At 40.3% G+C, this 14,207-nt stretch overlaps 1 protein-coding gene across 1 annotated transcript; it reads right to left on the bottom strand.

The window, feature by feature from the left end:
* Positions 1-12,929: 12,929 nt before the first annotated feature.
* Positions 12,930-13,284, bottom strand: LOC147612601 (putative histone H2A.5). The gene has a single exon (XM_086783539.1). The coding sequence runs from the start codon at positions 13,263-13,265 to the stop codon at positions 12,930-12,932; it is 336 nt and encodes a 111-aa protein (XP_086639665.1). The 5' UTR covers positions 13,266-13,284.
* Between the last annotated feature and the right edge of the window lie 923 nt (positions 13,285-14,207).

Raw genomic sequence — 14,207 nt, forward strand, 5'->3', positions numbered from 1 at the left:
TATAATTCTTTCTTTAAGTAAATCTCTCTCTCTAAAAGAATAGCCTTCTTTATGGCTAAATCCCTTGAAAAAGGATGCTTCTCAATGATAGTCTCTTAATTCAAAGCTAAACTCTAGGCTTGATAAGCTAGAGATTAAGAAAATGGTATTTTTATGATTTTGTGTTAACAAAATAATGGTTATTTCTTTTAGATTATTTATAAGTAGTTAAAAACTACTTTGATTGATTCTAAATGAGAAATAGATTATCCTATCAATTCGGAAAAAGAGAAATAATGGAATTAGCTTAATGTCTTGGGATAATCATAATTAATTTATGATTATGGTTAAAATTATGATTTAAATTCATAGTTTGATTTTATGCATAAAAGAGGAACTACTATCATATTTTCATTACAAGCTTTTATTCTTTAGAAAAAATTTGAGAATTATCAGTAATAGCAGCGAAGCTATGGCAAAAGTTTCAAAAAATAATCCATATCTTATTTTTATGCATAATGATAAAAGAGGACTTCCTACCATATTCTAGGATTGGACATCCTATGCAAAAAGAATGATTTTCATCATATTCATGAGAAATAATTTTTTTTCTAATTATGCATAATTAATTGATTATGAGAAAAGAGTAAATTTTGGTAAATTTATTGTTATGCAAAAAGAGAAATTTCCATGATAATTGAGATCCAAGTAATTAAATAGTAAAAGAGAAATTTTTGGCATAATTCAAATTATGAGTATTTATCAAAAGTGAAATTATGAGTATTATCAATTTTATTGGAAATTATGGGTACAATTGATTTTTGTAAATCCCATGAATCTTTTACTCAAAAGAAGAATATTGAATATATTTCACTTGAGAAATTTGAGAAAGTATATTAAATTATCCATGGAGAAAAAGTACCTTTAACTAGGCCAATCAATTGGCAGAAACTTAGAGAAGTCCCATCGATATATCGAAAGTAGAAAACAGTACTAAAAGTGGATGTGACAAGATGTGATGTAGAGCCAAATGAATGTGACGGGATGTTAATGGATGCAATGTGAGTAGATGAGATGTGAATGTGATAAGAGGAGATGTAAACATGATGCGATAAGATGTAAATGTGATGTGGACATTAGCTAGGGTTAGTAGAGTGTGGACACAACTCATAGAGTGTTGTGTGTATTGTGGATGATGGCTTTATGCATTGTGTGAGAAGGGAGATGGCTTCCCTCTATGGTTAGGGTCTACAATATACATTAGGGTTTGCTCCTGTGTGTGTGTCTCCTCTCCCTCTACCATTCTTTCAACATAAAACACCATGTTGATGGATTTTTCCATGTGATGAAGGGTTTATCCCATTCTTTTATGAAGCATGATGGGACTGATTCGCCTATCCATGCCATGGGCTCTCATATTGATGATGGTTTTCATTATAGTATATTCTTAAGGGACGTGATCACTGCCTCAAGGGACGTGATCCTGAAGTATTGGTAAGTACCCAATGATAGTTATGGTCTATTACTTCTTCCAACTATGGATGTGTGGAGCTCCCTCTTATGAGATGCGGCAACCCATAACATTAATCCAGCCAAGTGTGCCTGTGTGCTGTCACACGTGGATCCCTGATAGGGCACATAGTATCTACAAACAAACTGGCAGTAGATCCAGCCAAGGTCGAGATCATTGTAAAGCTGCAGCCGCCCAAGAATTCCAAAGAACTTGCTAGATTCCTAGGAGTGATCAAATGGCATAGCAGATTCATGATGTTCCTGGAAAATGTGACAATACTCTTGTATAGCCTGACGATGAAAGATGCAGAATAAGTCTGGTTTGGATTCTGTCAGGAGGCATTCTAGAATCTAAAGTGGATATTGTCCTCACACCCATTCTGCAACAACAATTGAACTTTGATTTGGTGTTTCTTGTATTTGTTGATGATTTTGATTTCACCATTGGTAGTGCTTTGATGCAGGAATGCCAAGAGGGCTAGTTTTTTTATTAGTTTACTACATAAGCAAAAGGCTTTCCAAGATAACTACTCTACCACAGAAAAGTAGTCATTGGGGATGATGTACTTGATCAAGAAATTCTGGCACTATCTGTTAGGAAATTTTTTTGAATTTCATGTGTTAGGAAACATGTTTGAATTTCATTTAGACCACAAAGCACTCTTGTACCTAGTGAACAAACCAGACCTAGTAGGAAAATTAGCTAGATGGATACTATTGTTACAAAAGTTTGAGTTCACTATCAAGCACACCCTAGGAAATAAGAACCTAGTAAAAGATTTCCTCTCCAAACTATAGTCAGGAGAAGATCCAACAAGGGGAAAAGATGACTTCCCAGATGCTCAACTCTTCATCATATATGGAGAAAAACCCACCTGGTATGATGAGATGTTGCGGTTCCTCTCTAACTTGTCTTTTCCAAAGTATATTTCCAAAGATGAGAGGAAAAGGATGACTCTCTTGAGCAATTCATTCATGGTGGTAGTAAGCCAGCTCTATAAGAAGGTCATTTTTCAAATACTAAGAATATGTGTCCCAGGGCATGAATAACAGGCTGTGCTGGCAAAAGTACATCAAGATATAAGTGGAGGGCACTTATCTGGAGAAGTCACAAGGCAGAAAGTGTTCCAAGTAGGATTATATTAGCTAACGGCATTAAAAGCTACAGAAAAATTTATAAAACAGTGCGATATGTGCCAGAGGCTGGGCCATCCTAATGAATGCCTCACACCCCAATATTGCCACTAGCACCATTCCAAAAATGGGGTATGGAATTTGTTGGCCCATTCAAGCCAATAGCTTAGAGAACATGAAATAGATACATTTTGGTAGGCACAGATTGCTGCGCAAAATAGGTAGAAGCGAAGGCTTTGAAATACTAAAAATCATTGTCAATAGCAAAGTTTCTTAATGAAACTATCATGACAAGACTCAGATGCCAAGAATAGAGATAGTTAGTGAGACCAAGGGAGCCACTTCCTCAATGAAGTGATTAAGAAGCTGATAGAGCAACATATGATCATACATAAGAAGTCAACAATCTACTTCATGCAAGTAAATGGGAAGGAAGAATCCACACAAAATCTTGTGTTGGGCTATGAGGGGGTGGTTGGTTTGGGAGCTCTCTATTATATACTGGAGCCTCTTCAGTGGTTCTCATGTTGGAGACCGAAGAGCATGGCGGCTTAAGGTAAGCAGTTGTTTGGAGGCTCATCTTCTATATGAGTTTGGTAATCCCTGACCAATTCTTGGGCCACCAAGAGTCTTTCCTTCTCTCCTCGATGGCATTAGGGTATTCGGCAAGCTTTTTAGGAAGCTAGTTAGTGTCAATCGGTTCCCTAGATTGGGTAGCTGAATGTAGTAGATATTCTTCTGACTAATAGGTTGGTGCATGTGTGGTCATGCCATCTTTTGAACCACACTTAATAACTACCTGGCTACCCCTTCGCCGATCTTCATGGTTTTCTTTCTTGAGTGTCTAGTTGCTCATGCTTGTTTTCAGGGACATTCTTTGAAGTGAAGACCCTTGCATGTCTGAAATGGATCTAGAGCAAAATATTAAATCAAACACATCAAAGCAAGAATCTAGTATCCATTAATCATGAGATTAGTTATCAAATGGCTCATCACATGAATATACAAGAGAGAGAAAATATATAAGTGCATGTAGAAAGAGAAGATGCACAAATAGCCTAAGTGTGTTTAACCTCTCACCAAGAGGATGGCTTTCATGTTAGCCATGAACTTGACCATGGAAGGCCAAATCTCCATTGATGGAACCCAAAGGTACAAGATGACCAAAATTAGTAAAAGTGTCAAAAGATCCTACCAATGTACCCCAAGCCCTATTTATAGTCACTTTCTCCTTTTTGCCCATGGGCCCCTATGTACATGTGGAAATCAAGCTCTATGGTTCATGTGACAAACCATCCCTTCCTAAAGATTTTGTCCTCAAAATCATACAAGATATTTACAATTAAATCGCAATCTCAATGTAAACCCATGGGAAGTAGAGAGGTCTTCAAAAATGCACCTCGAATACATTTGGAATAGGGAAACCAAATGTAGTGAAGCCGGCAAACTCCTTCTCCAAAAATAGCATGTAGGACTGTTATGGCAGCCATGTTGTCGATGAAGCTTCCCTTGAAATTCTTCATGAAACATCCATAAAAATGAGCTGCAAATGATGCATAGCCACACCCAAAAGGGTCCCACATATTTATCATCGAACCAAATGATCTTCCAAGTGTGTTGGAGTAGATTGGTAACCCCAACAATAGATCCAACCAAAGCTGTCCTGAAATTACAGCACATATAAAACCTCATGATATGCCCATTATTCACATATAAAACCTCATGATATGCCCATTCTTCATATAATAATCATGCCACTTGATCAAGGAATACTTCCACCAAGTACACCATGTTGTTGAACATACTCCATTGATTGCCAAGTAGCCTCATCTATGGGCAAGCGCTTCCATTTCAAAAGGAATTCATCAATGTTCCGGTTCCTCAAAGCCCTTGTCCTCTTGTCCACAATCCTCTCTGGCTCATAGATAATCTCTCCTCCTTCATCCATCGGTGGTAACTCTTCAATCTCTTGAGGAAGAGAGCCCACAAAAATCTTAAGGTTGGATACATGAAACACATTATGAATCCTTGTCGAAGGAGGTAGGTCAAGCTTATAAGCCAAGTCACCCACTTTCTTGACTACCAAATATGATCCATAGTATCTATGTGCCAACTTGGAATTGGAAGACCCTTTGAGAATATTGTGACGGCTCTTAGGAAGCCTGATGAACACATAATCACCTTCCTTGAACTCCGTCTTGCGTCTATGCTCATCCGCATTAGCCTTCATGACTTCTTGTGTGTGCCTTCTTCATATTATCCTTGCATAATTGAAGAAGCTGTCTCATCCTTTCCAACTCTTCCTTGGCTAAAGGATTAACCATTTTATCCTCATGGAAGGCAATAGATGGCACATGCACTTGATACCCATAAAGAGCCTCGAAAGGTGACATCCCAGTTGACACTCAAATGCTTGCTTGAATTATGACAAAATTCAGCAAGGTAAAGCCATTCATCCCATGATGCTTGCATGTCATAACAATAGTGCCTCAAGTACACTTCGAGCCATTTGTTTGTGCACTCCGTTTGCCCATCTGTTTGAGGGTGATAGGCTGTAGAAGGAGTGATTTGAGTCCCCAAGTTCTCATACAATGTCCTCCAAAAAGTGCCCATGAACTTGGTATCTCTATCATAAACTATGTTGAGTGGCAAACCATGTATCTTAAATACATGCTCCATAAATTGCTTGGCAATGTGAGAGGCCCCATAAGTAGTCTTGGAAGCAATAAAATGAGCTAATTAGGTAAGTCTATCCACCACCACAAATACTTGATCCCATCCATGCTTCGTCTTTGGCAAGCCCGTGATGATGAAGTCCATGGAAATGTGAGTCCATTTTCCATCCAGAATAGGCAAAGGATGAAGTAAACCACTTGGCAATTGGTGAGTATCCTTATTCCTTTGGCATGACACACATTCCAAAACAAACTTCTTGACATCCCTCCACATGCCTTTCCAATAGAAGCTCTTGCTCACTTTGTCAAATGTCTTGAGAACACCAAGATGACCCGAAAGCGGTGAAGAATGCATCTCTGGAAGCACCTTGGGAATGTAGGATGAGGTTGGAACCAAATACACCTTATCCTTGTGCCATAGTAGACCATTCCAAAGCTTATAATGAGGAAATTCTTCACCATCTCCTTGCTGTAATTTTTTGTAAATATGGGCAGCACTCTCATTGACAAGATACTCCTCTTGTATCCCTTTCATCCATTCACTATACACTTCCATAATTGATGTCAAGCTGCAAGCCCACATTCTAGAAAATGCGTCCACTACTATGATCCCTTCCACCGGGGTCGAAAGGAAACTCATCCTCTTCTTTGACAAAAGAATGACCCTCCAAGTCTTCTTCACGTGTCTCCTTGCTAAAATCTTCAAACTCTTCCACATCATGAGATGACTTGGAATCATCATCCTCATCCATAATGATCATAGTAGCCACCACTTTCTTTGATTAGCCAATGTGCCTGGGTGACCACTTCTCTTTGCATTTAAAACATAGGCCTTTGCTCCTCAATTCCTCAATCTTAGGATCATCCATCCGTTGAGTCTTCTTGAATGGTTGATGAGGAGGCTTCTTGACAAACCCATTGCTCTTCTTAGCATCATTATGAACTCCACTTGTGGACTGTCCACTTCCAAAAGATGTATGGAATTTGGAAGTGTAAGTGGATGTAGAATAAGGTAGACTTTTCCCCGCATTTGAAGAAGTGTGAAATGGCTTATGAAAAGGTACATTTGGCTGAACCCTCTTATACTTTGGCTCATATAGCTCCGCCAACCTCATAGCCTCTTTTGATAGTGCTTGGTCTTTGTGCCGAGACATCTGCTTTGATGTATGAATCTAGACCATGCACAAACTTCTTCAATCGCATGCCTTCATCGAGTCCATCCACAAACATAGAGAGCTTCATGAACCTCTTGATATACTCCCTAACCGACATGCCCTTTTGTGTGAGTTCATACCATTCTTCATGGTATCGGTCAAGAACCAAAGGCAACACAAATGTCATATTCATTTCATGCTTGAGTTCTTCCCAAGTATGAGGCATAACTCCTTCCCAAGTATGAGGCATAACTCCTTCCTTGAGCATATGTCTCCACCATTAATGTGCATAGTCTTCCAAATGCAAGGATGCAAAATGCACTTTGTCCCTTTCATTCTTTGGATAGAGCTGAAAGTATGTATCCAACTTATTCATCCATTCTTCCAACTCATGTGGGGTGAACCATCACCCTTGAACTTAGAGAGTGAAATCTTGTCCTTTACATCCTTTGACACGGTTGACGATGCATTCGCATGATGGTGCGAGGGCTTGTGCTTTTGCATTTGCACAAAAGATCCAAGAAATTGTGCAAAATCCTTGTACTCCCTCTTGAGGAAATTTGGCATTTCCATCCACCTATCATGAGCTTCTCTTTGTCTCTCAATGAATGACATATGTTTCCAATCAAGCTCAACCACATCATCCATATCATACACCTCCTCTTCAAGCATGGAGAACTGATTTGCTTTGGGATGCAAAGGTTTCCCTTGAAATTCTTCATGAAACCTCCATAAAAATGAGCTGCAAATGATGCATAGCCACACCCAAAAGGGTCCCACATATTTATCATCGAACCAAATGATCTTCCAAGTGTGTTGGAGTAGATTGGTAACCCCAACAATAGATCCAACCAAAGCTGTCCAGAAATTACAGCACATATAAAACCTCATGATATGCCCATTCTTCACATATAAAACCTCATGATATGCCCATTCTTCATATAATAATCATGCCACTTGATTAAGGAATACTTCCACCAAGTAAACCATGTTGTTGAACATACTCCATTGATTGCCAAGTAGCCTCATCTATGGGCAAGCGCTTCCATTTCACAAGGAATTCATCAATGTTCCGGTTCCTCAAAGCCCTTGTCCTCTTGTCCACAATCCTCTCCGGCTCATAGATAATCTCTCCTCCTTCATCCATCGGTGGTAACTCTTCAATCTCTTGAGGAAGAGAGCCCACAAACATCTTAAGGTTGGATACATGAAACACATTATGAATCCTTGTAGAAGGAGGTAGGTCAAGCTTATAAGCCAAGTCACCCACTTTCTTGACTACCAAATATGATCCATAGTATCTATGTGCCAACTTGGAATTGGAAGACCCTTTGAGAATATTGTGACCGCTCTTAGGAAGTCTGATCAACACATAATCACCTTCCTTGAACTCCGTTTTGCGTCTATACTCATCTGCATTTGCCTTCATGACTTCTTGTGTGTGCCTTCTTCATATTATCCTTGCATAATTGAAGAAGCTGTCTCATCCTTTCCAACTCTTCCTTGGCTAAAGGATTAACCATTTTATCCTCATGGAAGGCAATAGATGGCACATGCACTTGATACCCATAAAGAGCCTCGAAAGGTGACATCCCAATTGATACTCAAATGCTTGCTTGAATTATGACAAAATTCAGCAAGGTAAAGCCATTCATCCCATGATGCTTGCATGTCATAACAATAGTGCCTCAAGTACACTTCGAGCCATTTGTTTGTGCACTCCATTTGCCCATCCGTTTGAGGGTGATAGGTTGTAGAAGGAGTGATTTGAGTCCCCAAGTTCTCTACAATGTCCTCCAAAAAGTGCCCATGAACTTGGTATCTCTATCATAAACTATGTTGAGTGGCAAACCATGTATCTTGAAAACATGCTCCATAAATTGCTTGGCAATGTGAGAGGCCCCATAAGTAGTCTTGGAAGCAATAAAATGAGCTGATTTGGTGAGTCTATCCACCACCACAAATACTTGATCCCATCCATGCTTTGTTTGCCCGTGATGATGAAGTCCATGGAAATGTGAGTCCATTTTCCATCCAGAATAGGCAAAGGATGAAGTAAACCACTTGGCAATTGGTGACTATCCTTATTCCTTTGGCATGACACACATTCCAAAACAAACTTCTTGACATCCCTCCACATGACTTTCCAATAGAAGCTCTTGCTCACTTTGTCAAATGTCTTGAGAACACCAAGATGACCTGAAAGCGGTGAAGAATGCATCTCTGGAAGCACCTTGGGAATGTAGGATGAGGTTGGAACGAAATACACCTTATCCTTGTGCCATAGTAGACCATTCCAAAGCTTATAATGAGGAAATTCTTCACCATCTCCTTGCTGTAATTTTCTGTAAATATGGGCAATACTCTCATTGACAAGATACTTCTCTTGTATCCCTTTCATCCATTCACTATGCACTTCCATAATTGATGTCAAGGTGCAAGCCCACATTCTAGACAATGCGTCCACTACTATGATCCCTTCCATCGGGGTCAAAAGGAAACTCATCCTCTTCTTTGACAAAAGAATGACCCTCCAAGTCTTCTTCACGTGTCTCCTCGCTAAAATCTTCAAACTCTTCCACATCATGAGATGACTTGGAATCATCATCCTCATCCATAATGATCATAGTAGCCAACACTTTCTTTGATTTGCAAATGTGCCTGGGTGACCACTTCTCTTTGCATTTAAAACATAGGCCTTTGCTCCTCAATTCCTCAATCTTAGGATCATCCATCCGTTGAGTCTTCTTGAATGGTTGATGAGGAGGCTTCTTGACAAACCCATTGCTCTTCTTAGCATCATTATGAACTCCACTTGTGGACTGTCCACTTCCAAAAGATGTATGGAATTTGGAAGTGTAAGTGGATGTAGAATAAGGTAGACTTTTCCCCACATTTGAAGAAGTGTGAAATGGCTTATGAAAAGGTACATTTGGCTGAACCCTCTTATACTTTGGCTCATATAGCTCCGCCAACCTCATAGCCTCTTTTGATAGTGCTTGGTCTTTGTGCCAAGACATCCGCTTTGATGTATGAATCTAGACCATGCACGAACTTCTTCAATCGCATGCCTTCATTGAGTCCATCCACAAACATAGAGAGCTTCATGAACCTCTTGATATACTCCCTAACCGACATGCTCTTTTGTGTGAGTTCATACCATTCTTCATGGTATCGGTCAAGAACCAAAGGCAACACAAATGTCATTCATTTCATGCTTGAGTTCTTCCCAAGTATGAGGCATAACTCCTTCCTTGAGCATATGTGTCCACCATTAATGTGCATAGTCTTCCAAATGCAAGGATGCAAAATGCACTTTGTCCCTTTCATTCTTTGGATAGAGATGAAAGTATGTATCCAACTTATTCATCCATTCTTCCAACTCATGTGGGGTGAACCATCACCCTTGAACTTAGAGAGTGAAATCTTGTCCTTTACATCCTTTGACACGGTTGACGATGCATTCGCATGATGGTGCGAGGGCTTGTGCTTTTGCATTTGCACAAAAGATCCAAGAAATTGTGCAAAATCCTTGTACTCCCTCTTGAGGAAATTTGGCATTTCCATCCACCTATCATGAGCTTCTCTTTGTCTCTCAATGAATGACATATGTTCCCAATCAAGCTCAACCACATCATCCATATCATACACCTCCTCTTCAAGCATGGAGAACTGATTTGCTTTGGGATGCAAAGGTACTCTCCTCGGATCTCCAAAATTTGATGTCTGAATGTAGGTGCATGTTGCTTTCCATCCAATTGAGAAGAACCCGCTTGGAATGTAGTAGGCTTCATCTCCCACATAGAAGGCCTCCTAGCATCCGCCATGAATCCGAAAGTGACATTCTTGGTGGAATGCTCATGTGTTACCTTGGGAGAAACCTCTTGTATAATGGGTAGCTTGCCTTCCCTACGGCCTTCAAAAGCTGTCCCAAATTGCTTGTCTTCATGTAAAGCACCATGACCATTATTATAGGAAGGTTGGCTCATTGGCCCAGCGACCCTCTCTCCCAAAACTTCCATCCTTGTAGCCATAGTGTCAAGCCTACCATTGACTTCCACCCTTGTAGCCGTCGTGTCCATCTTAGCATTCATTTCCATCAGCATTTGCATGATCGAATCGATGGGGATGGTATGCGAAAATTGTGGGGTGTGCTTATGGGCACTTCCAACATTCAACTCCTCATTCCCTTCTCTTGAAGTATGCCCAAAAGCATCCCCTTCTCTTGAAGTGTGCCCAAGAGTATCCTCCGGAGCATCCAAAATTCCTTGTTCCATCATTGCCTCTTCACCCTCTACCTCGTCGGAAGCCAAAGTGTTGCGCTTCGGTCGCCCTTTTGGCTTCGGCCCCATAGAAACCTTTGGTTTCAGAAATTTGGCTCTAAATTGAGGTAGGGATGTCCGATTGAAGTGATCTAAAGCTTGTTGGAGAGCTAATGAAGTGTACTAGACCACTATGCAAAGATCCGTAAGAGATGAGGTGTGCTACTATTCTCTGTTTTAGGGTTTACAGGGTTATAGGGCTGAAACGGTATTTTGGGTACAACTTGAGCTAGAGATATCCAAATGCAAAACTTTTTAGCTCAAATGAAAGCCTAGATGAGTACTACAAGCCTATGTAATTAGATCTAGAAGACCTTCAAACCCCTGTGAGACTGAATTAGGGTTTATTGTTTTTACAAAAACCCTAAATTCTACCCTAAAGAGATATCAAAATGCGGAGGTGAAGGGCTCGTTGGGTAGCTCTAAGGAAGCACTAAGAGCTTATATGGTCCCTTTTAATTCATTCCAAAAGGGTTGGGACTGAATTAGGGTTTTTGTGAATCTGCAGATTCTTGCCAAAGTGACCCTTTTTGTGCCCAATTGATCTTTGTTTGCTCCCAAACCAATGTCAACACCTTCTGCACCTCATTGGCATCCCAAGATTTGCAAATTATGCTCCACAATCTTCAATTGTCCATGTATGACCAAAAATTTGAGAAAATTTTGACATAGTCTCCTTTGTTTTAGGAGCTAAATCTCAATTTTTCTCAAGTAGCAATGCAAAAATCCATAATCCTCTTATCAATTTCCATCCATTACATAGCATGTGCCTTAACTTGCATCACCAAAAGGCATACAAATTCCTTGCAATTCCAAGCATTCACCATATGTGTTTCCCATGGCATAATGCAAGATCAATTTCCATGAGATGTCCATATTAAGGTGCCATTGCCATGTACATAAACCAAGAGGATGATTGTGCGAAGAAGATCGTCAGTGTAGCACGTTGAAGCTTGCCGATCTCCCGGCCAAGCTCTTCTCACCCTCGTACCTAGTTCAAACCAAGGCACGGGTTGAGGCCAAGTCTTCACCTCCACACCTAATCCTCCACCGTACCGCTTTACCACGGCACTCACGGCACGGAGGATTCAAGCCGTGCTCCCCCCGGGCCTCTCCGCCAACACCCGGGGTACCCTCGCCAACATATCTAGTTTCTCGAAATTGAAGTGAGTGCAAACAATTGTGAGGTGCATATAGCTTGAATATGAAAATGAGGCGGATCACTTGCAAGGATGTAGCATGACTCATGCCCATTACAATATACTCATAAACCATTATGCATGAACTCATACTTATCCACATAGCTCCAAATGTCCGCCATTCATCCAAAAATCCAACATCAATCAATAAGCACAAGTGAGGTAATACCATATACCAATGATATCAATATCCAATTGGTATCACTCCCATAAGCATTGCTTATGAGTAATTGGCATCAAATGGCATTCAAGGGCATCAACTTGCATGTGAATGTAGCATTACCAATTGATTCCAATCACACATCAAGCTCTTCCAATGCTCAATAGCATCATTCCAATGCATAAAAGCATCATGTCCATAGCAAAAACCTTCTCATTATTACCCAACATCCACTCCATGCATGTGGCTCAATCAATGCATCTAAGCATATGCATTCCTTCATCCATTTATGCATGGATTCATCAAAGAATCCTGCATTTGTCTCACAAATGGCCACATGACATCCAAATGGGTGTGATTAAAGAAAAATGTTAAAATTCTATAAATTAGGATTTCCTTTCATGAATAACCCCAATTTGTCCATAGCATGAGGATTAATCCCCAATGCTTGAGAAAATGGCCATAGCAACTCACCAATGGTATTCCGAAAGCTTCAATGGTTGGATTGTTGCTTGAAAGAGCCTTCAATGGATCCAAATCTTGAAGATTTTTGAAATTTCTGAGAGCTGCTCAAACCTCCTCTTCTCCCTCTCCAAAAGCAATGAAGAACTCCCCAAAATCCACCAAAAAGATGCCAAACATCATAGCTAACAACCACATGGATCTTGTGCCAAATGGAATAGATCTTGTGCCAAATGTAATAGGTCTTGTGCTAGCCTTCTATGGCTTTGAAGCAATAACTTCATATGGTAACAAAACAAAGCTTAATGGCCACAATTTGCACCAGCAGCAGTTCAAGTATCAGAAGCAGCAGCCGGTAGTGCTGGAGAGGCGACGGCCTTTTTTTTTCGTGAGCAGCAGCACACGAATCTCTCTGTGGTGTAATGGATCTTCTTCTTGTTGTCACGGGCAGCATTAGCAGCCAGCTCAAGCACCTCGGCTGCCAGGTATTCGAGGACCGCTGCAAGGTAGACGGGAGCATCGGAGCCGATTCTCTGAGCATAGCAGCCCTTCTTGAAATAGCGAACCAAGCGGCCCACAGGACATTGCAGCCCTGCTTTCAAAGTCTTGGACACAGCCTTCTTCTTAGGCTTACCACGACCTCCCTTGCTCCCACCTTTGGCGTCCATGATCGACACAGCCACAAGCAGTATGAGTGAGTGGAATGGGATAACACTTGCAATAGGATAACACTTGCAGCCATTAGAATGAGTGGAGATGGAAAATGGTGAGCTATGTGAGAGAGATTAGGGTTTGGAGCAAAGGGAAAGAAATTTTCAGAAAAAATGCATGTAAATTGGTACTCTATGTGTTCCTCTCCTCAAGATCAACAAAAGCCCTAGCAAATGGGAGCAAAACAGGGGAAAGATGAGAAGTAATGGCTATGGAAAGCTTGGAAAAGAAGCACAAAAATATAAACATGATTAACATAGAGATTAACAGGTGATTAATTCAAATTTTTTCCAATTTTTGTACCCCGCTCCAAATAATTGGTCTAGGGTGCCCAAATTAGGTCCAATTGAGCTAAATCTCCATGAAATCACATGAAATCACATGAAATGATGTCTCCTCTCCACTAATCCCTAAAGATTAAGTAGAAATTAAGCAAGATTAAGCTAAAACTCTAAGAAATCAAGAGAAAATTCAGAAAATTATAAGAAAATGACTAATCTCATGCCCAAAACCTTGATAATGGATCAAAGTCAAGGCTGTGATACCAAATGAAATGGATCTAGAGCAAAATATTGAATCAAACACATCAAAGCAAGAATCTAGTATCCATTAATCATGAGATTAGTTATCAAATGGCTCATAACATGAATATACAAGAGAGAGAAAATCTATAAGTGCATGTAGCAAGAGAAGATGCACAAATAGCCTAAGTGTGTTTAACCTCTCACCAAGAGGATGGCTTTCATGTTAGCCATGAACTTGACCATGGAAGGCCAAATCTGCATTGATGGAGACCAAAGGTACAAGATGACCAAAATTAGTAAAAGTGTTAAAAGATCCTACCAATGTACCCCAAGCCCTATTTATAGTCACTTTCTCCTTTTGCCCATGGGCCCCAT

This window comes from Cibotium barometz, chromosome 45 (assembly GCF_041138505.1).
Source record: "Cibotium barometz isolate CiBa-2024 chromosome 45, ASM4113850v1, whole genome shotgun sequence".
In the NCBI taxonomy this organism is placed as follows: domain Eukaryota; kingdom Viridiplantae; phylum Streptophyta; class Polypodiopsida; order Cyatheales; family Cibotiaceae; genus Cibotium; species Cibotium barometz.